This window comes from Orcinus orca, chromosome 1 (assembly GCF_937001465.1).
Source record: "Orcinus orca chromosome 1, mOrcOrc1.1, whole genome shotgun sequence".
NCBI lineage: Eukaryota > Metazoa > Chordata > Mammalia > Artiodactyla > Delphinidae > Orcinus > Orcinus orca.
In genome coordinates, this window is record NC_064559.1 from 6,572,140 (window position 1) to 6,595,862 (window position 23,723).

The 23,723-nt window shown below is 41.3% G+C and overlaps 1 protein-coding gene and 1 pseudogene across 3 annotated transcripts in view; both read left to right on the forward strand.

Annotated features, from left to right (window-relative positions):
- Positions 1-237: 237 nt before the first annotated feature.
- LOC101289620 (hepatoma-derived growth factor-related protein 3-like) lies at positions 238-1,188 on the forward strand (annotated as a pseudogene).
- A 6,049-nt stretch (positions 1,189-7,237) lies between these two features.
- DESI2 (desumoylating isopeptidase 2) overlaps positions 7,238-23,723 on the forward strand; it is a 42,298-nt gene continuing 25,812 nt past the window's right edge. Inside the window, exon 1 of one of the 3 annotated variants that reach the window (XM_033414432.2) lies at positions 7,238-7,541. In XM_033414432.2, the coding sequence (XP_033270323.1) occupies positions 7,500-7,541 (42 nt within the window). In that variant the 5' untranslated portion in view covers positions 7,238-7,499. Of the gene's footprint in view, positions 7,542-7,700; positions 7,946-23,723 lie in introns of those variants that run through there. The other 2 variants (XM_004284517.4, XM_049713760.1) reach the window with 2 other exon arrangements.

Sequence of the window (23,723 nt, forward strand, 5' to 3'; positions counted from 1 at the left end):
GTACACCTGAACTAACACAATATTGTAAATCAACTATAGTTTAGCTCTGGGGGAAAGAGGGCGGCGGCGGCGGCGGCGGCGGCGGCGGCGGCGGCGGCGGCGGCGGCGGCGGCGGCGGCGGCGGCGGCGGCGGCGGCGGCGGCGAGAGCCGAGCGGCCGGGGACTCCCCTCCCCCGCTGCAGGGTGGTGAGGCGCGGGGCCTGCTGCGACCCCCGCCCACCCCTCGCCCCAGCCGCCGCCTCGCCGTTTCCCCTGGTCCGAGCGGCCCCTAGTCCTCCCGCCCACCCGCCCGGCCGGCAAGGAGCGCGGCGCAGTCCGTTGGCCCGCGGGGGACCGGCCTCCCGGCGTCTTCGCGGCGCCCAAGGACGACCAGGAAGCGGAGCGGCCGAGATGGCGCGTCCGCGGCCCCGCGAGTACAAGGCGGGCGACCAGGTCTTCGCCAAGGTTATAGGGCTACCAGCAGTGGCCGGCGCGGACTGAGGAGCTCCCGGAGGGAGCTGTGACGCCTCCAGCAAATAAGTATCCTATCTACTTTTTTGGCAAAGTATTTGCCAAAAATATTTGAAACTGCATTTCTAGGTCCCAAAGACCTTTTCCCTTATAAGGAATACAAAGACAAGTTTGGGAAGTCAAACAAACGGAAAGGATTTAATGAAGGATTGTGGGAGATAGAAAATAACCCAGGCGTAAAGTTTACTGGGTACCAGGCCATTCAGCAGCAGAGCTCTTCAGAAACTGAGGGAGAAGGCGGGAATACTGCAGAGGCAAGCAGTGAGGAAGAACGTGAGAGAATGGAAGAAAATGGAAAAGGCAAAAGAAAGAATGAAAAAGCAGGCTCGAAACGGAAGTCATACACTTAAAAGAAATCCTCTAAACAGTACCGGAAATCTCCAAGAGATGAAGATGACAAGGACTGCAAAGAAGAAGAAAATAAAAGCAGCTCTGAGGGTGGAGATGCCGGCAATGACACAAGAAACACAACTTCGGACTTGCAAGAAAACCAGTGAAGGGACCTAACTACCGTATTGAATGCTGCATATTAAGAAAACCACACGAAGGTTATACGTTTTGTTGTCTAATATTCTTGGATTTGATATGAACCAACACATAGTCCTTGTTGTCACTGGCAGAACCCCAGTTTGTATGTACATTATTCACATTCCTCTCTGCTGTGTTTGGGGGAAAAAAGACATTTTAGCCTTTTTAAGGTTATTGATTTAATTTCATGTTGTTTGGTTGCATGAAGTTGCCCTTAACCACTAAGGATTACCCAGCTTTTTTGCACAAGCTTATACAAGTCTAGGATCCGTTATCAAGGCAGTTAATGTTCATCACTCTCCTGCATTTACTCCACCATCACCAAACACTCAGTTAAATATAAGTTAGCATTTTTTAAAATGACCACTCAACATAATGCTTAAGGGATTTCCTCTCTGTGACAGAACCCGGGAACCAATTCCTAGATACATAATGTTGGCATATTGAAGATGAGCTTAAAATTGTTCTTTAGTTTTGAGGCCATGTGTAAAGTTTAATCATATTGTAAAGTATCTATTCCGTATTAGAAATAGCTAGTTGACAGCTTATACTTCTCAAAACTCATGTTGTTAATGTACACAAACTCAGTTTCTGTATGTGAAGTTAGTGAGTCTTTTGTGTTACTCCAAAACGAAGGCAATGATTTATTTTTTCCCAGTCTCAATACAATTTGAGCTAATGACTCAAGCTGGATACTTTACATTTTAAAGCTGGAATCAGCAGTAGCCCTATGGGAAGGAAGACAAAGCATTGCCTTTTAAATACAGACTTTTAAAATGATCTGTTGTTTTCTTTTGGAACTAGAATTAGAATAGCTAATATTCACAAACCATTATTATCTGTACCTTATTGTTGCAAATGTGATAATAGAAAAGTTTGTTTATTTTTATGCCAGCTCGTATTGTGAGAACACATTTAGTCAGTTTGGGTTTTATCAATCCTGTTATGCTTGTCCTTGGAACATCTTTAACGTATTCAAGGTTTGTAGTTGAAAACTTTACTGTAAAAAAAATCAAAACCAAAAAAAGTATTGTTTTTACAGAATAAATTTATTGGAATGTGTACTGGGAGTAAGATTTGAGGTTGTAAACAACTAAGTTAGTGTAATTTGGCTTCATATATGTAATGTGACGTATTAATGTAATTCATATCTTAAAGCAAAAATTGTTAACAGCAAGTTGACAATAGAAAAAATATATATACTTTAGTTTTTTAAAAGTTAGAGAAACAAACATCCAACAGGAAGAAAACCCAACTTTTTTTAACAGAGACAAAACTAAAAAAATAAAAATAAAATAAATAGCGTAGCATTATTGTTTCTATTCATTTAGATTTTAAAGTTTATTTCATCTTTTGTATTCTAAAATGTATGTACACCTCTTTGTAAGAAGGATTCAAAGTGGCTTTGTTTTTTCTAATGAAATAGAGAATGAAAACTAAAATATATATACAAATCTTGGCATTTGTGAAACATGGATGGACCTGGAAGGTATTATGCTTAGTGAAATAAGTCAGACAGAGAAAGACAAACACTGTTTGTTTTCACTAACATGTGAAAACAAACAAATGAACAAATAAAACAAAAAACAGATTCATAGGGACAGGGAATAAATGGGTGGTTGTCAAAGGGGAGGGGGTTGGGGGAAGGACAAAATAGATGAAGGAGATTAAGAGGTACAAACTTCCAGCTATAAAATAAATGAGTTACAGGGGTGTAATGTACAACATAGGGAATATAGCCAATAATATTGGAATCATTTTTTATGGTGAGAGATGGTAACTAGACTTATTGTGGTGATCATTTTGTAATTTATAAAAATATCGAATCACTGTGTTGTACACCTGAAACTAATATAATATTGTCAGTTATACTTCAAGTAATTGAAAAAACACGCTTGGACTCAGTTCATCTCTACAACACAGTTCAGGCAGCAATAAGCTTTAAAATGTATTTTCCTTTATAATGCTTCAAATCCTTCAGGTGGCCTAAGAAATTGTTTGTGGTAGGTTGTAATGAGGCTACTATCTCTCAGTTTCAAATCTAACTTTCTAGTTTCAAATCTGCCTTTCCTTGCTGAGGCCAGGACTCTGCAAAGCACATTTCTGCTCCAGACCTAGCTCCCTGGTAGCTTTCTCTAGTACCAGGTACTGGAGGAAGAAAAGTACTTCCTGTTTCCCACCTTTCCTGTCAGCGTGAGCTTAGTCATGCTTCTTCATCCCAGCAGTGGCAGCAGATTTCAGGAGCGGTGGTTGATTTCCAGCTTGAAGTTTTTAAAACTTTACAGGACCCATGTCACCGTGCCACTCAGAGGCGCCAGCAGCACCAGCCTGCCAAACTTCCCCCTTCAGAGCTCTGGATTTCACCTCCACGGGACTCTCCTCCAAGCTTTAAAACTGTTTAAATCCCAGCCTGTTTGTGCCTCCAGGCCTAGGGGTGATAGCTGCTTCTGGTGCTTCCCACCTCTCTGATACCTTAGTGTTCCTTTTTTTTGTCTTTTTCAGCCTCCAGTACCCCATTTACAACCATTTAATTACATTTTCTTTGTTAATATTACTGTCTCCTGACAACCACCCCAAATAAGTCTCCTATTATGCTCTACAACTGCTTGTGCCCTTCAGTTTAAATTAAAAATTAATGAATACATACTTTTTTTCTGTCTTCCACTGGTTAGTAAGCTTCATGAGGACTTTAATACTTGCACAGTGAATGAATGAATGAATGATGGATAATTTCAGTTACTGGCGGATCAGTACCTAAATTACATGAGCAACACAACTCGATTCATCATCAGTGAATTCAATTTTTTTTTTTTTCCGGTACGCGGAGCACAGGCTCCAGACGTGCAGGCTCAGCGGCCATGGCTCACGGGCCCAGCCGCTCCGCGGCATGTGGGATCTTCCCGGACCGGGGCACGAACCCGTGTCCTCTGCGTCGGCAGGCGGACTCTCAACCACTGCGCCACCAGGGAAGCCCTGAATTCAATTTTGTAACTGGTTAATTTGAAGTGACCTTGGGACATCCTGTATGGTGGGCAGGATAATAGCTCCCCAAAGATGTCCACATTCCAGTTCCCCAGAACATGCAAATATATTACTCTACATAGGATAAAAAGACTTTGCCGATGTGATTAGGTTAAGGATCTTGAGATGACATTATCCTTGATTATCCAGGTGGGCCTAAAGTAACCACAAGGGTCCTTGTAAGTGAAAGGAGGAGGCAGGAGAGTCAGAGAAGATATGATGGAAACAGGTCAGGGTGATGTGGCCATGAGTCAAGGAATGAGAGCAACCTCTAGGAGATGAATAAGAAAGGCAAGGAAGCAGATTCTCCCCTGGAGCCTCCAGAAAGAACATAGTCCTTGATTTTAGTCCAAGGAGACTCATTTTGGACTTCTGGTCTCTAGAACTGTAAGGTAATAAACATGTGTAGTGTTGTTTCAAACCGCTAAGTTTGGGGTCATTTGTTACGGCAGCAATAGGAAACTAATACACCTGGTGGAGACGTCTAATAGCTGCAGGTTATACTGGCCTAGTGCTCAAGAGAGAGACAGGGATTGGAGATGGGGGCCTCAGACTTTTCAGCTTACAGGTGATCCTTAGAGCTGACAGAGTAGCTGAGATCACAAAGAGCAAAGGGAGTGTTTAGAGTAAGAGGTGAAATGAACCAGTAGCTTGAGCCCTCAGTAGGAGGTGTTATGACGTGTTAATGGAGAGTGCCTGCCTTTCCCCACACCTGTAGTTTGTTCAGTTGGGTTAGGAGGAAAGGAAGGCCACGGGGGCGGGGGGAGGGAAGCAAAGCAGCTGGGTACACCAAAAATGAATTTTAGAACTTTGTCCACAACCTGAGGATAAGTCAAAGAACAACATGCACGCAGCATTTACTGTCACTCAACACTGCCTGGCAATTCAACCCTATTTCCCTGGTATATTTGTCTTCTCTATTTTACACCTTCTCCTCTGTCTTCAAATTCCCTACACCTCACCCCTCCCCAACTTTCCAGTGATCTTGCCTCTTACTCATTGAGAAGATCAAAACAAATCAGAGAAGAACTGCCCTCATTTGTCTTCTACACTTTCCATACCATCACTATGCACTTGCATCTACCTTATATGCTGTCACTACAGATAAAGCATCCCTCCTACTAAAGGCCAAACCCTCACTTATGCACTGGATCTCTTCCCCTTCTTACCTTGCCCATGGAAATCCCCTCTCTCTCCTACATCATCAATTTCTCTCTTTTTACATACAAGTATACTTTAGTATCTCTCGTCTTTAAAATGTCCTCCATTGACCACACAGCCTTATCCCACTATTGCCCCAAGTTGCCTACAGTCTCCATTTCTTCACTATACACTCACCCCTCAAACCATTCCAAATGTTCTCTGGATCCCACTCCTCCCCTGACACTGCTCATGTCAATGCTACCAGTGACCTCCATACTGCTGAATCTAATACTTAACAGCTTCTGTGCTACCATGTACTCCTCCTGCCTCTGTGATTCCTCTTCCTCCTCTACATGATAGGGGCTAGATCTTTGTCTTTGACCCCTTTACCTTTTCTAAGCTACACATTTTCCTGTCATCCAGTAAGTCCTAAGGCTTTAGAGTCCATTTATCATGGCCATGTCTCCACTTTTTCCAAATGCCTACTTGACATCATGGATGTCTCAATATCTGCAACTTAACAAGACCAAACCAAAACTCTTGATTTCCCTCTTCCCAACCTGTTCTTCACAATTTTCACATCTTATGAATGGCACCACCATCCACACAATTTCTGAAGTCAAAAATCTAGAAATTAGCCTTGAGTGTTCTCTCCCTAACAAACTCAACATCCAATTCATTAGCAAGTCCTGTAGAGCAGCAGTTCCCAACCTTTCTGGCACCAGGGACCAGTTTCGTGGAAGATAATTTTTCAAGGGGGTCGGGGGGAAACGGTTGAGGCGGTAATGCCAGCGATGGAGAGCGGCAGATGCCAGCGATGGAGAGCAGCAGATGCCAGCGATGGAGAGCGGCAGATGCCAGCAATGGAGAGCGGCAGATGCCAGCGATGGAGAGCGGCAGATGAAGCTTCCTTCGCTTGCTGCTCACCTCCTGCTGTGTGTGTGTTGGGGGGGGTCGGGGCGGGCGAAACCCCTGCTGTAGAGTAGAGTCTACTTCCAAAATAGTCCAAATTAATTTATTCAGTGTTACCCACTACCCCCAATATCCAAGCCACCTTTTGGCGTGCACTTGTGGAATAGCTTCTTAACTGGTTGAATCAATTAACTTTGCAGGGCTGGCTTTTTGTCATTCGGATCTGAGCTTACACCTAGACCTTCGCACTGCAGCCAATCTAAGCTTACTCTCAATCACTTCATCCTATTTTAACTCTCTACAAAGCACATATCACCGATATTTTGTTTGTCCTCCCTCCTGTTCATTTCTATATTCCCCAGGGCCTACATCACGGCCTGGCAAAGGGCAGGCACATAAATAATTTTTGAACGAATACAAAAGCACATACTGCGTCCCACGGTTGTGCTAATCTATGAGTACTGTACTCTCTTCCCATCTCAGCAGGATACTTTCGTAAATGTAAAATTCCACACTGAGGATTAACTGGATGCATATTACACCGGTTCCCCCACCAGTAACCCGCCTTCCCCTATTTCCCCACCCCTCCCCTTGCAAAAATAAATAATAATAATAATGAGGAGAGATTTGGAAAACGGCGTCATCAATATGGTCTTCTGCCACATTCCGAAGGCTTCATCGAGTTAAACGTGACAGAAACTAACCGCAGCAGCAGCGGAGAGGTAAGGTAGAAGAGTTAGAAAACCTCACCAGCCGCAAGAGCGGACTGCAAGTGCTGGGGCGCTGACCGCAAGCACTGCATGCTGGGAGCTGTAGTCTCCCGGGGAGGCCTGGCTCGAAGCACCGGGCCCCCGCAGCATCCTGGGAACTGTAGTCGACGGCTGGCAACACACCGCGAGGAAGGACCGCAGTTGAGACTCCGCCTCTGCGCTTCCTCATTGCATGCTGGGAACTGTAGTCTTTCTGGGAACCCGCTCCTCCCGGGCCGAGAGGCACCGAGGCTGCGCCATCTTAGGTCCGAGTGCGGCAGTGGAGGCTAGAGCGCAGGCGGGCTCAGTCCAGGCGCCGGCCGGCCGGCCCCGCCCCCGGGGGCCTGGCGCCCGCCCCTCGCTTGGGCCCCGCCTTCCCCCACGTGTCTGCTGCCGGGGGAGGCGCCTGAGCCGGAGCGGGCCGCCTGCGGTCCGGCCCGGTCGGCGCGGAGGGTGTAGTTGGCGGCGCCCGGGAACGAGTCGCTTCCCGATGTTCCCGCCCCGGCTGCCGCGGGCCGCGCTGTGCGCTTAGTGCCCGGCTCCGGCCCCCTGAGGCGTCCGGGGGGCGGTGAGAGCGGCCTCGGCCCCGCGGAGACGAAGCAGCTGGAGGGCGAGGCGGCGGCCGCCGGGAGGAGGATGGGGGCTAACCAGTTAGTGGTGCTCAACGTGTACGACATGGTGAGTACGGCGCCAGCGGCGGGAGCCCGGCCCAGGCCCGCATCCTCTCGCCGGTCGGCTCGGACCCGGCCCCACGCGCTTCCTGCCTCGCGTCGCTGTCTCCCGCTTGGTTCTCTGATGTGGGGGGAGGGGAGTATTATTTTTTAATCCTTGTAAACGTCGACGCGCTTGTTAGCGTTGCCCAGTCTGCCCCGGGGCTTTGGCCAAGACTCGGTCCGTCTTGAACCTTTCGCGTGCCCCGACTTGGCCCGGACCCTGGGCCCGAACCTCTTGGCCCTTCCGCGAAGCTTGGGTCGCGGGCCGGACTTCCCACTCCACACGGACTCCGGGGCAGCCCCGCTTCTCCCACGCCGACTGCTTACTCTGCCAGACCAGCCCAAGACTTCAAAAACTCCCAAGCTCTTGTAAGTCCACAAAGTCACCGCTTGTGATGCCTGTGTTAGAGTCTCTTTAAAGGTGAACAGGAGCCAAGACACCCTTGCCTCCAAGGCAACCTCATTAAAATGAATGAGGCTAAAATTCATCCAGAAAATAGCCCAGCAGAATTATTTAGGGATCATGGTGGTGCTCCTTTCCTGGATTTTGGAGACCACTTTCCAGGTGACGCAACAGGTATGTGACGTGACCACAAGAGAGGGACGGGAAGAACTTGTTTGTTGTCATCTAACTTTGGAGTACTGTGAGCACACAGAATTGAGTCCAAGGATTGGTTTGCATTATAATTGCCATTGAAATACCCAGTACACAGTTATTGTTGCAGTTAGATGCGTGCTTGGGTTTGTTTGCTTTCGGTTGATAAGTTTTTGTTTTATAAGTGATTCCCTTCTACCTGCGATGTTTAAAATTTCTTGTTAAGTGGATTGACAAATGAAAAAGTCCCCAACATTATTTTTGTTGTCTTAAAGATGCAGAAGAGCAAAAATACTGGAGGTCAGGAGTCTCGGTTCTCATTCACAGATCTAACATTTTTGCTCCCTTGTACTGTTTTTAAGTTTTTAAATTTACAGTGTAACATCTTGGGTAGAAAGGGATTCCCATGCCACAATCTGGGAATTATGTGAGAAGGCCATAAGGACTGCTTGAGATTTGAGATCAGATCTCTGTTGAGTTCACATATAAACTTGGGAGGTGAAAGGAGATGGGTTAACATACAGAGAAAAGTGGCACATGATAGAAGAAGTTACAGAGAAGACTGTAATTCTCTAGAGTAATAATTCTCTAGAGTAAAACGTTTTGTGGATAGCTGTGGATGCCTTTATTTTCCAAGAATTTTTATTGCTCTTTTATTGTTTCTGTTTACCCTCCTCCCTACCACGCCCCCAGTGATCTGAATTTGGTTTCTTGTTTATTCGTGAAGATTGTTACAAACCATCTGTCCCTCGGGATATATTCTGCTCTTGAGAGCACAATATCCCTTTTCTTCTAGATTATTAAACCCCGTTAGAAATTAGGATTATGCAATGGCCAGAGGACCACGGTTTCATAGCCTAAAAGAAGTCTGTGAAAGTAGAGGAAGAGAGTGTTTTACTTTTTTAATAAAACTGAAAGTACATTCTTTGGCTTTTAATGGCCTTTTTTACACTTTAGGTATTCTGTGAATCACAAAAATCATTGCCATGTGGTAAATGTAGGAAAAGCTAGAGATGATATTAAAACCAGTATATTTTAAAGGGAGGAGTGTTCTGAAAGATTTTAAAAATATTAACTGGATGACAAAGATCTTATTCTTCACATCACTTTTGTAAAGTAGGTAGTTACAAAGGAAGCAGAGAATAGGGTAGGTTAAACCTTCCCAGGTAACTATGAATAGGATCTAGAATTTCTAGACCACAGTCTGTTTCATTATTTTCTCTACTGAATAATTCCTGTGTCAACAGGAGGAGAAGGAGCATGTGAATGTTTATTATCAGAATGGAAACTAGCTGAATTACATGACTTCTAATAAACTTGCTTTTATATGTTCTTTTAAGGGCTTTCGGTCTGTGAGTGTTTTGTGTCACTAACTCAGCAACCTACAGTTATTTAGTTAGGACCCTGTAAAAGTCACAAAAATTAATTACCCTTTTTTTCTTTAAGGAATTTAGAAAGTCATAGGGGAGTTAACAACAGTAGTAACAATTCAAAACAGAATACCATGCTTTTGATAAGAGGAGAACAAGATGTAAAGGAGAAGACTGAGTGTGCTTGTAGGATCAGGGAATGCTGAAAGATAAAGGGGGCAAAACCTGAAGGATTGGTAGGATTTCCGCAGGCAGGGAACATTCAGCATGAACACTGGCAGGAGTAGGAAGGCATAGGTTGGATTTGGGAAATCCAGTATAGCGAGAGTGTAGGGTGCATGAAAGGAGACAAAACTTTCAGTTTGATTAGAATTTTTATTATTTGGGGCTGAGGGGCTGGGCTGCGAGCCAGGGGGAACCATTTAAAGTTTTTGTGGGGAGGAGCAATGTGATCAGAGTTACGTTTTAGAATTAAGACCAGTGGGTTGAGGTACAAATTTGTATCTATTACACTCTCATTTTTCTCAAGCCAGTTTTGGTTTTTGAAACATTTTTGCTTGATGTCAAGGACAAATTCCTTTTATCTTTGGTAGTACTTCCTATTCATCATAAATGACTTTGATGAGGATTGCTGTGGTCTGTCTGTACAGGCCTAATACATCAACTATCTATCTAGTCCAGACTTGGTAAACATGAAAATCAGCCTTTAATTTGCACTTATAATCACTGTTTATAGGGACCTCTTGCGGTGTATCCTTGTACCTCTTTCTCTGTGAGACTGTTACTTGCTCTAGGTGACTGTAATTTTCCTGTTCAGTAGATTGGGAGCTGTTCATCATTTCTTTTCTCCCATAACTCTGCCACATACATGAAAATAATTGTATCAGGGTCATCTGAATTAACTTTCTTCTCATGAAGAAACAGTATAATCCTCAAAAGGTTACTTAATCTTACACAGTGCTGCTTAATTATTGCTTGCTGCCTTCTCAGTGATTATGTTCCTCTCTGTACTTTGGGGTAATCTACCACCAATAAAACATGTCCTGGAGTTATTTTCCAAGTCTTGGGAATGAGGTTATTCACATATTGCTAACTTACTGGCATACATAGTAAAGCAGGTGATTCAGATTAGTTTCACTTGCTGGGCCAGTCTCTGGTATAGTCACTTTAGCACAAAGTCTTCATGTGTCATAGATCCAGATTTTGTGCTACTAAGGAATTTTTATAAAGTAAGAATATGCAGTAATATGATGACGTTTGTAGATTCATTCCATAAACAATTTTCTTCCTATTGTTAAACAGTACCTGTACATCTTCAGAGTCTTAACAGAAAAGAAACACTTTCTAGGACTCTTCAAATGAGGAAGTTTTTGTCTGGACTCCATTCTTTTGATCCTCCTGTCTGCATTACACTTCTAGAGAGTGTGAGGCCATGCAGGTGTGACATGGTCTGACTTCCCGTACATCTGTAGATCTGTACATCTGTAGATCTGTACATCTGTAGATCTAATTCAGACTTTCTGAAAGAGTTCCAGACTCATTTAAATATACTTTTCACCTAAGTGATTCCATAATATTATTAAAACAACATGTCCAGGAACAAACTTCTTTTTCCCTTTTCTCCTTTCCTGACTTCAGACCCTTCCCCGTTACTCTACCGAACCCCCCCCCCCGGTCCCCCACATTTCTTGTTAAAGGCCCATTTCCTACCAATCCCCCACTATCTGCCCTCCCCCCAGCATATACTCTTTATGCTCACACAATGAAATTTTTAAGTTATCCGAATAAGCTATACTGTACCCAGGTTCTTTCACACATGCTGATCCTTCTGTGTGGAATATCCTATTCCAGCGTTGATCAGTATGACCCCCTGCTCCTAGCTGTAGCTTAGCCTTTATTCATCAGACTTGGCTTAACTTCTGTGCCCTAGTTGTAATTTCTACATGTCTCAATCACTGCATGTATTATAATTCTGTGCATCCCACTAAACTGTAAGTTCCTTGATAGCATCATACTATCACCAGTGTTTAGAACAGGGCCTGTCGCTAGAATGTGTTCTGTAAGTAAATCTTTACCAGATGAATGGGATTTTAACTAGGCAGTTTTGTTAGGAATGGTGCTAGTACTTGAATAGCCTGAAAAGGTCATCTGTTCCCTCTTCTCCCTGTGTCAAATGCCTATTTCTGGGGTTTTTTCCTTGTACTTTTACTTAGTTTATTGCAGGATTTTAGCTTTATTGGACCAAGAAGGGAAGTAAGATAGCAAAATAACATCAATTATTCTTCTTTGACATTGTTTTTTTGTTCTGTTTTGTTTTGTTTTTAACACTGTGTAACTAGACTGAAGAAATGTTCTTAATCTGTTTATTCTTTGAACTTGGATTTAGTCACTCCTTGGAAGATAATCCCTTCAAAAACATTGTCAGTTCCTGAATTTTAATAAGATTTAACTAGTTAATAGGAACTAGTCTTAACTTTCTTGTACCAAGTATGCTTCTTGGGCCAGTGACTTTCCTACCACTTGATATAGAAACAGTGACCCGTGAGTCTAGCTAAAAAAAAAAAAGGGCAGTCATAAATCAGCCCTCCTGTGTTATCTCTGACAGTATCTCCTTTTTTCTTTTCTTTCTTTCTTTTTTTTTTTTTTGGTTTAGTGTATAAAAGAATCCAGTCCCTCTATATATTTGTTTTATATTCCTGCAATAACAAATTGCCCAAAACTTAGTGGTTTAAAGTAATGCAGATTTATTCTCTCACACTTCTGTAGGTCATGCATTCAGGTGGACTAGGCTGGTTCCTTTGCTCCAGATCTCACAAGGCTTGAAAGCAAGGTGTCAGCTGGCCTAGGCTGTGGGGGACACATCTGCTGCTAAGCCCGTTAGATTGTTCCCAGAATTCAGTTGCTTGCAGTTGTAGGGCTGAGGTCCCATTCCTTGTTTTGTCAGCCGAGCCTCTCTCAAATGCTTAAAGCCTCTTGCATCCTTCATCCTCAAACCAGCAATAATGCATTGATTCCTTCTCACACTTCACATATCTCTGGCCTCCCCTTCTCCCACATGTTTCCTACCTCCATCCAGTAAAAGTTCTCTGCTTTTAAGGGCTCTTATAATTAGATGAGACCCACAAGGATAGTCCAGGGTAGTATCTATCTTAAAGTCTGTATCCTTACATCTGCAAAGTCCCTTTGTCATGTAATATAGCATATTCACGGGTTCTGGAGAGCAGGATCTGGACATCTTAAGGAGTCATTCTGCTTACCACACCATCTGTGAAAGGTATTTTGTAAACCCCCAAATGTTCAGTGTTCCCTTTTAGCAGTCCCTTGACTTGGCATGGAATAAATGTTAACCTAGTAATTTAAAATGGAAAATTTGATGTACAGTCATCCCTCAGTATCCATGGGGGAATTGGTTCCAGGATCCACCCTAGATGCCAAAATCTACAGATGCTCAAATCCTGTGGTTGACCCTCCACATACGCAGGTGTGGAACCTGTGGATACGGAGGGCTGACTGTATGTTATTAAAAAAAATCCACGTATTAAGTGGTCCCGTGTTGTTCAACCGTCACCTGTATTCAGAAAGTAAAGTATGGGAATCTTTTATGATTGGCAAATACTCCGATGTTAAGGGTCCAAGCATGCTGATGACTACAGACCCTTCAAACTGCAGTGGTATAGTGTATATCAATCTCGAGGTCACGTGTTGATGGATAAAGTTAACAGTATAGAATTCAGTGAAACTTATAAATTAAGTACTTTAAATACTAAGGAGAGCCTACTATTTTAGGTGAAATCTTTTGTTAAATGGATTTTTCTTAAGACAGGTTATACTTACACTTTCCATTTGTTGACTGTCAGATTTTCTATAAGAATATTTAAATTCCAAAGCACCATTATTGTTCAAGTATCACCCAGTTGGTTACTAGAATATAAAGAGAAAACTGCCAAAATAATCTTAAACTATGAGAAAGGCAGAACAATAATAAAGGGAAACGAGATACATGTCAATAATTTTGTTTCAATTTATTTGGAATGTATTTTGGTGTATGACTGTGATAGTCCCCTACCCCCAAAACAATAACTCAAAACTTAACTAATTAACCCCACATTATTTGAAATAAAAGTCTCTCCTCACTAAATTGTGATGTCATCCTTATCATAATACTAAATTCTTGCCCATACAGGATTGATTCTAGTCTCATTACTACAGAATTTTAATTATTATAATCTCACAATATATTTAGTATATGGCTGGGCCAGTTTCCCTTTTTTATCATTCCAAAGTTTTCATGGCTGTTACTCATTTTCTTTTTTAGAAGTACTTTGTAAGGCTCTGAAAAAATTGCATACTTTTTTGTCTTTTTTTTTTTGACTTTGTTAAAATACACATAAAATTTACTGTCTTAACTATTTTTACCTGTGTAGTTCCGTGTATAACACATTGTTGTGCAACCAATCTCCAGAACTTTTTCATCTTGCAAAAGTGAAACTATACCCATGAAACAATTTCCCACTTCCCCTTCCCCTCAGTCCCTGGTTATTCCCATTCTACTTTCTTTCTCTGTGAATTTGACTAGATGCCTCATATAAGTGGAATCATACATTATTTGTCTTTTTGTAACTGACCTATTTTTCTTTGCATAGTGTCCTCAAGTTTCATCCCTGTTGTAGCATGTGTCAGAATTCCCTTCCTTCTTAAAGGTGAATAATATTCCACATTTTGTTTATCCGTTTATCTGTTGATGGACACTTGTTTGCTTCCACCTTTTGGCTATTGTAAATAATGCTGCTGTGAACATGGGTCTACAAATAAATCTGTTCAAATCTTTGCTTTCAGTTCTTTTAACTGTATACCCAGTAGCCCACAAGATTTTTTTTGTTTTATGACATTTCAGTCTCATGTCATCCCTAGAAAGGCTTCCCCTAGCCTAAAATTATAGCAATAATCTACATGTTTGTTCCCAGGTGGAAAACTAGTACTAATTATTGAATGATCCATGGTTCCCCATGTTAATTGGAGGTACGTGCCACGTTTATCCTGTCTTGAATTATCATGGATATATAAATCTATTTGACTTTCTATACTGTTCATTTATTTAGTTACCACTTCCTGCACCATTACAGATGTTTAATTGCAGTATTCTACTGTGTTTTGATAACTGGTGATAAGTTTCTCATATTCTCTTTCAGAATTCTCTTTATTTTTCCCACACATTTGTTTTTCAAATAAAATTTAAAATCAATTTGTAAAAAATGTCATTGAAAATTTAAGTGTAATGACATTAAATTTATGAATAATTTTGGGGAGAATTGATAGATTTACAATATTGAGTCTTTTCCCGTAATAATAAGAGCTAACGGGACTTCCCTGGTGGTCCAGTGGTAAAGATCCCGCCTTACAATGCGGGGCACGGGGGTTTGATCCCTGGTTGGGGAACTAAGATCCCACATGCTGCGGGACAGCTAAGCCTGAGCTCGCACACCTCAGCTAGAGCCTGCACGCCTCAACTGGAGCCTGCGTGCCGCAAACTACACAGCCCACGCGCTCTGGAACCCAGGCGCCACAACTACAGAGCCAATGTGCCCTGGAGCCTGCGCGCCACAACTCGAGAGAGAAACATGTACGCCACAACTAGAGAGAAGCCCACGCACCACAACAAAGAGCCCTGTGTGCCACAGTGAAAGATCCCGCATGTCTCAACGAAGATTCCACGTGCCGCAACTAAGACCCAACGCGGCCAAAAATAAATAAATTAAAAATAAATAATAAACCTTTAAAAAAAATTAGAGCTAAAATTTTTGAATGTTTTCTGTATGCCAGCCATTGCAATAAGCCATTCCCTCATATCCTTTTTAAAAATGATGAAACTGGGGCTTAGTTGAAGAATGTGCTCAGAATCATGCCATAAGTGATAGAGCAGTCTTGAACCAAGAGCTCTGACACTAAAATCTGTGCCCTTAACCACCATATAGCTGCCCTCATCCTTGGAAAGTGCTGTGTTTCTCTTTTTATTTGTCCTAATCTTACACCCATTCCTAAACTAACTTTCACTGTGCTCTTTGGAACTCATGAATGAGCAGTGATTTTTAAAATCCCCTACATCCTAAACCTTTTCTGTAAATGGTCCTCTGATGGTTAATTTTATGTGTCAACATGGCTAGGGCAGAGTACCCAGTTTTCAGTCAAACAGCAGTCTAGATGTTGCTATGAAGATATTTTTTAGATGTGATTAATATTTAAATCAGGAGACTGAGTAAAGCAGATTATCCTCCATAATTTGGGTGGGCCTCATCCAATCACTTGAAGATCTTAAGAGAAAAGACTGCGGGTCCGTAAGGAAGAAAGAATTCTGCCGCCAGACAAGCTGTAACATCACCTCTTCCCTGCCTTTCCTGCCTGCTCTCCTGCCCTGCAAATTTCACACTTGTCATCCCCCACTATCACGTGAGTCAGTTCCTTAAAATAATCACTCCCTTGTTCTCCCCCTACCGTCTAAGTTAGATTTTGTAGTCTACCATTTTAATCATTCCCTCTGTCATATTTGTCTGGCAAATGTTGTTAAATTGAACTCTCCATGTCCTCTACACCTCAGCAGACAAATGCAGCTAGAGAAAAATATACAACCATACAGACTAATCTCACTTTAAAATCATGACCACAAACCCCAAGAGGACCCTAAGTGCCGTCTGGCAGTGCTTCCTTATTTCTATGGTCAACTGACTTTCCCACTCTCCAAGACAACTACAGTATTTCATACTCTCTCCCCACATTCCTTACTGTCAGCTGATGGCTTCACTGCTTATTTCATTTAAATTAAAAAAAAAAAAAAAAAAGCGATTGAAGAGAATTTTCTCATCCTTCCACCACCGCTGTTCACCTCCCTCCTATTACATGGAAAGGGAACGCATTGCCAGTGTCCCTGCCTGAGGTCAAACCTTCCACTGTGTGCTGAAGCCCATGCTCTCCTATGCAAGGACTTTGCTTTTCTTCTGTTCTCTCTCAGTTTTTCCCCCTCTACTGTCATTCCAGTCAGCATATGAATATGCTGTAATATTTTCCAGTCTTTATTATCTCTGTTTATAAATTCTTCACTCTGCAGTGAGCTTGAGGGTAGAGACAGTGTGTTACTCTTCTTTTTATTCCCAGAGCTTGGAACATAGTGATCACTTTAAAAGGTTTGTGGACTTACCTGAAGTTCCCCTAGGACTTGTCGTCCTGAAACAGTTTCTTCCTCCACTGTGTCCTCTTGTTCATTGCTGCTACTTGCAGGATGGAGAAGCATGCTGCTGGACACCTGCAATGGCTTTGGGTTTCAACCCTGTGGCTGGCTGCTCACCTCCGGGGACGTGCTTTGCTCTGGTGTCTTGACGGGTCTCCCTAGCCAGTCAGGTGGCAAGTGAGAGTCCCAAAGCATCCACACTGGTTCAGAACAAGAGTATCGATGTGAGAAAGAGTCAGGGCTGAGACCTGGCTTCTCCTTGGTCACACCTTCTCTACATTCTCCTTGGTCACGCTTACTGTGTGGAATCTGTTATCGGAAGTAGTGAAATGAAGTTCTTTGTGGTTTAGCCTGGCATCAGGCTGCATGGATTTGTATTCTACCTCCTGCGTTTTAGCTGTGTGACTTTAGGAAAATTACTTAACTTCTCTGTGCTTCTATTTCTTTCTAAAATGGGAATAGGACTTCCCTGGCAGTCCAGTGGTTAAGACTCCACGCTTGCAATGCAGGGGGTGCTGGTTCAATCCCTGGTCAGGGAGCTAAGATCCCACATGCCAGGCAGCACGGCCAAAAAATTTAAAAATAAAATGGGAATAGTACTGTACCTAGCTCATAGGGTTTTTTTAAGGATCATGAGTCAATTTGTGTAAAATGCATAGAATGATACCTGGCACATGATAAGCACTAGAAAGTGTTAGCTGTTGTTATCGCTAGTGTTGTTATTTGCAGGATTGTAGAAGCTAAATGAGCTTCCATTTGTATACTTTCAGCCATTGCAACACTTAATAACTCGAGTTTTGGAATTTCATCAGTTTATCTAAAGGAGTGTTAGTACACAGAACAAAGTGCTACCCAGATTGAAGCATTAAAAGCAGGCTGTTGAATGGAGAGCAAACTAGGGGTTACCAGTTTGCAGGGGTGTGCAAAAGGGTACAAACTTTTGGGTGTAAGATAGGCTCAAGGACATATTGTACAACATGGGGAATATAGCCAGTATTTTATAACAGCTGTAAGTGGAAAGCAACCTTTTAAAAATTGTATAAAAAAATTAATAGTAAATTTAGATTTAAAAAAATGCGGGCTGTTGTACACTTGAAACCATCTCCAAGATCTCCATCGTACCATATGTATAAAATTGGAGTTAATTGTATAGCCTTTTTTTCCCCTTTGTGTGTTAGAGTCGACAGCTGGTCTTCAGCCTTTCTGCCAGATGAACTTAATGCTTCTAATTTATATAAGTCTTTAAAAATTTGTGGAAACTAAAAATAAACAACTTAGCTTGAGATTGGTTTGTATACTGTAGTGTAATTATAATTTCTAGCTCACTGTCCAACACTGAGTTAAATGAACCACCAGATAAAGTTAACATGTTAATTGTCTCCAGCAGTTCTCAGTATAATGTTGTGTGTATTCTAGTCTACTGAATAGTATAAAAAGAGTTGTCTGGTTGAAGTACAGTCGAAATTCTAGTTTCCAGAAGGAACATATCTTCTAGATTTTCCCACTCCTTCAGATTTGAGGGTTAGTTATAGCTCCCAGAATAGGAGGTCTCTACATTACTAAACTAGTAATAAGGTAGGCATGTCACATGGCATTTAGGCAAAGAGTAAGTGATGGCTATTTCTTTTTACTTGCAATGGTACATGATGGGTCACCATAATTTCACATAATGAACTAATAGTATTGATCTCCATCTTATTCTGAAGTTTCAGGGTACTTCAGGATCATGTAAAGAAAATCAAAGCCACATGAGACTGTTAGGAAGTAGTCATGTGACTTCAAAAAGCACTAGGTGAAGGCTAAGAAACCTGGGCTCTGTTTACAGTTTAGCCAGTCATTATGTGGCCTTGGGCACAGATTACTTGCTTGAATATCCCATAATTGATTTACATATTTTATGTGGACTGTTATTATGAAAGAATAAGTGAAAGCATGTGTTAGAGTAACCCAAAAAGAGTTATTAATTTATTACATATACACATATTTGTTTTAACACTTGTCAAGTTTTGACTGATTGTTTACATTCTTAATGAGTTCCTTATGGGCAAGGACAGTGAGTTAATCATCCTTGTATCCCCAGTGTCTAGCAGAGTCCCTGACATACATTTTATTGAATCATAGTTCTCTAACTTGCTTTATTTATAGCTTTGTAGGTAAGTAAAAATTTTAAATGAGATTTAAATTGAGATGCAATTTAGGGGAACCTTCTAGAACTGTTTCTCAATTTTATCCTGGACCAACTAAAATACACATTTTACATAATACTTATTATACACACATGTAACTGAAACCAGATGTTCAGGAAACACCTTGCTGTGTGTGATGTCCTCTGATAAGTTCTGTTGCATTATGTTTCATTCATTTAAAATAATGCTGGTGCAACCCACTGAAATGATTTTAGGATTCTTTAATGGGTTTTAAACCTACAGTTTAAAAGATACCTCTCAGGAAGGCAAGCTCCATGAGAACAGGAACTTGATCATGTTCACTTCTGTATTGCTAGTTCTTAGCACATAATAGGTGTTCAGTACATATTTCTTGAATGAGAGAAAGAATGGAGTTGTTTTCCCATGGGTCACGTTTAAGAACAGGACAAAGGGAAAAGCATTACATACTCCTTGCTACATTTCAGCTCATCAAGTATTTGAGTGATCTAAGTACGATATAATACAGTACACTAAGCAACATGGAAGGTACAGAATTAAGTAAGACTTTGTCTCAGATCTCATGCAGTTTTAGAACCCAATCCAGGAGGACAGTCAGGTGCAAATAGGCCTTCTTAAAAGGAGTTTCAGGGTTTTACCAAAATTTTTATTTCACACAACTAAATTAAGTGCCTGATACGAGAGATTTTCCAGAACATGGTTTTCTGGTGTAGATGTGGCTCAGGACCAAGAATTGGCAGTACCCTGCCCCATCTACTTATCATCACTAGTAGAGTCAAACGGTGGCTAATATAAAATAGGGTTAGTCTTAAAAATATTCAAGGGGCATTTGGTTCACTGTTGATTTGACTTCTAAAAATCTGTTCTCCTTTAAATAACTTAATTCACAGTCATCCTATGTCTAGCTTGTTGTGGGAGGGTCTTAGAAATTAGATCCTTTGGTAAACATAATTGTTTTTGAAAATTAGTTTGCCTAGTTAATAAACAGGAGGAAGCTTTAGCTCTGTACAAAATACACGTCACCACATTTTCCTTGGTTTCTTAGATTATCGTGTCAGTATGTAGTTAGGCATATTCACACTTGTGAGGTCAGGACAGTGCTTAGGAGCTTTTTAAGACTCAGAGTACAGTTCTTAAGAAGGCCAGTCTTAGGCTAACTTTAAATTTCATCATCAAAACTGAGACTAAAGAGTAAAAGAGGGTGCAGGCATAATAGTTGTATTGAAGCAAACGTAAACTGGGACTGTCCCAGCAAACAAGGAAGTTTGGCTAGGCTAGGTTTTGTGCATATGTTTGTGTTTGGCTACACTGTGTCAAAAAGAAAAAAAAAAATTTTTTTTACAGAACATTTATAAAACTTTGTATTTAGGGCTTCCCTGGTGGTGCAGTAGTTGAGAGTACACCTGCCGATGCAGGGGACATGGGTTCGTGCCCCAGTCCAGGAAGATCCCACATGCCGCGGAGCAGCTGGGCCCGTGAGCCATGGCCGCTGAGCCTGCGCGTCCAGAGCCTGTGCTCCGCAACGGGAGAGGCCACAACAGTGAGAGGCCCGTGTACTGCAAAAAAAAAAACCAAATTTATATTTATAAAACACTTTACATTTATAAAACACTATTAACTAAAAAATTACAAATCTTTCATAATCAGGAGAGATTATGTACTCTGAAAAATTGAGGCTTAATACCTACTGTTATCAACAATTTATAAATAACTTTGTAATGAAAATGTTTTTGTTACATAAAGATTTTTTTTTCTAAGACAGAAAGTTGGCCATGTGCTTATTAGATAATATTTTCAGGTAGTGAAAAGATTGGACATTTTCTTAGAAATAATTATTATGGAATAGAATCTCTATATTTCTTATAGTATAAAGCAAATTAACAGACATAGCACTGGATATTCGTGATTTCATCTAAAAAAGATACTAGAAAATCTTTTCATTCAGTGAGTTTTTATTGTCTCTCTGCTTTATGACTAACCTGATGCTAAGGCACCATAGATAGCATTAAATATGATTTCCTGTCAGTATCAAATAGCATTTGCTGTAAGGTTATCTTGGGCTAAATCCAGTGGTACCAGAAAGACTTCATAAGGTAGTTTAACAGTGTGAACATCAAGGACAGTTTTATATTAGATGACACTATAATAATTATCCCACAATCTCTACTAGTCACAGTTTATTTTGGATTTTTTTTTTTTTTTTTTTTGCGGTACGCGGGCCTCTCACTGTTGTGGCCTCTCCCGTAGCGGAGCACAGGCTCCGGATGCGCAGGCTCAGCGGCCATGGCTCACGGGCCCAGCCGCTCCGCGGCACGTGGGATCTTCCTGGACCGGGGCACAAACCCGTGTCCCGTGCATCGGCAGGCAGACTCTCAACCACTGCGCCACCAGGGAAGCCCTATTTTGGAATTTTAACTCAGTAATTGAAATGCCTTGTCCTAAACACCTTTTTTTGGGAATTAAGTAAAATGTTTACTTTTAATCCAGTGAACACTGGTTCTAGTTTATAGGGGAAACAGTCATACTTTATACTTAGAATATTTAATACTGCCTTTTAAGGAAGTCAGACCCAGGCTCTAAGTGGTTATATTAAGTGTTTTAAGTTCCAGACTAGGGAGATAGCATTTATCATTGCTGTTGCTTTCAAACAGGAAGCATAACATTTTATTAAATGAATAAAGCAAATCACTGACTGAAATGAAGTTTAATGAAAGTTCTCTATCAGAAGAAGAACTTAACATTTTAATATATGACTATAATATAGTACAGTCAGTTCACTTCTATAAGCAATGCTTTAAAATAATAAATAGAAATATTTAGGCCAATTTTTTCATTGAAGCAAGATTGAGCTCAAAAGTTAACTATAGTTGGGGCTTCCCTGGTGGCGCAGTGGTTGAGAGTCCGCCTGCCGATGCAGGGGGCATGGGTTCGTGCCCCGGTACAGGAAGATCCCACATGCCGCGGAGCAGCTGGGCCCGTGAGCCATGGCCGCCGAGCCTGCGCGTCCAGAGCCTGTGCTCCGCAAAAAAAAAAAAAAAAAGTTAACTATAGTTTATGTATTTATTGCCTTCCCACATATTTCAAGATGATAACTTTTCTGTGAATGGTTTCCTCTTACCTTTTTATATTAATAATTTGGAATGCTTTGATAAGCCTTCTAAACTTCAGTGACACTGGCTGGTATCAAAGGAGGTAAAGCGTGTATTAGTGGTCCTTCCTTGGCCCTCTTCTCTTTACTTACTTGCCACCTCCATGGACTTAGGAAGTACAAGACTGTAAGGTCCTAGCACCAAAGTGAGATTGGTTCTCCAGCCCTCTGCTCATATCCTTCATGAATATATAAGAATCCTATAAAACCACTGCCTTATTTACAGAGACCTTTTACTCAGATCTGTACTTTTCAAGAATATAAATCATTGCTTATAGGAGTCTTAGAGTCAAATTAACTTTGCCATTGTTTGCTGTTCAGTTTAGTGAGTCACTGCTCTTGGTAATTTGACATCAACTCCCAAAGATTCTTGAAAATTCTGAGAATTAACAGGTAGCCAGAACCAATCTGATTATTTACACGTGCATACGACCCTTTACCAATGTGTAGAACAGAGTATTAGGGAAGGATCATATTATCAATATATGTGTTTGCTACTACTAATGCTTAATGTTTACTATAGGTCAAGCACTGTTCTAAGTACTTTATACATACTACTTTATTAATCCTCATAATAGTCCTCTGTGGAAGATACTATTTATTATCTCCATTTTATAAATAAGGACAGAGAGGATAAATATCTTTACCCAGGTCACACAACTAGTAAATAATGAAGTCAGAATTTGAACCAAGGTGTCTGGCTCCAGGATCTGAATTGGAATCAAACACTTTTTGAGACATATTGGGTATCTTTAAAAGTTATCAAATATTAGTGTGGGATGGGGATAGATTGGGACTTTGGGATTGACATGTACACACTACTATATTTAAAATAGATAACCAACAAGGACCTGCTGTATAGCACAGGGAACTCAGCTCAATATTCTATAATAACCTAATGGGAAAAGAATTTGAAAAAGAATGGATACTTGTATGGGTATAACTGAATCACTTTGCTGTACACCTGTAACTAACACACATCATTGTTAATCAACTATACTCCAATATAAAATTTTTTAAAATTTTTAAATAAAATTTAAAAAAACTTTTTTAAAGTTACCAAATATCTGTGAAGAAAACAAGGCAAAGAACCCCCATCTCCTGACACTCAGCCCAGTGTCTTTCCACTATAGTTCAAATGCTTCAGCGTTGTTCATTGTAATGCTTGGATCAACCTTTTTCTATCCAAGCAATAAACTCTGAAGTAAATTCAAAGATAATAGAAGCAATACTCTTGTGATCCAGACTGGAACACAAGAACGTTGTGGGCTTTCCTGTTTGATCCTAAGGGAAAGATAGCCTTAGATTAAGCTAACCAAATGGTTTAGTAGGTGGTTGACATGGACATGTTGTGGTAACTCTGCTGTTGTTTGGTGGTTCGAGAGATACTCTTTTGTGGTAGCAGCTGGCTGGTTTACTGTTTTCCTTTGGTATGTTGGGAAAAGTTTGAGAAGAATCAAACTGTAAACTTTCAAATGAAAACATGTGATTTTTCATATAATCCTTGAGAGATTGTATAGTTGTCAGCATTGGGTAAACTTGAATGTATAGTTTCCTTTAGTGGATCTGCCCCTAGTGTTCCATTTCACTCCTGCCTCACACAGCATGGCCCTGTGTGGTAAGCTTTCTCTGCAGGGCTGGCCCCAGTGT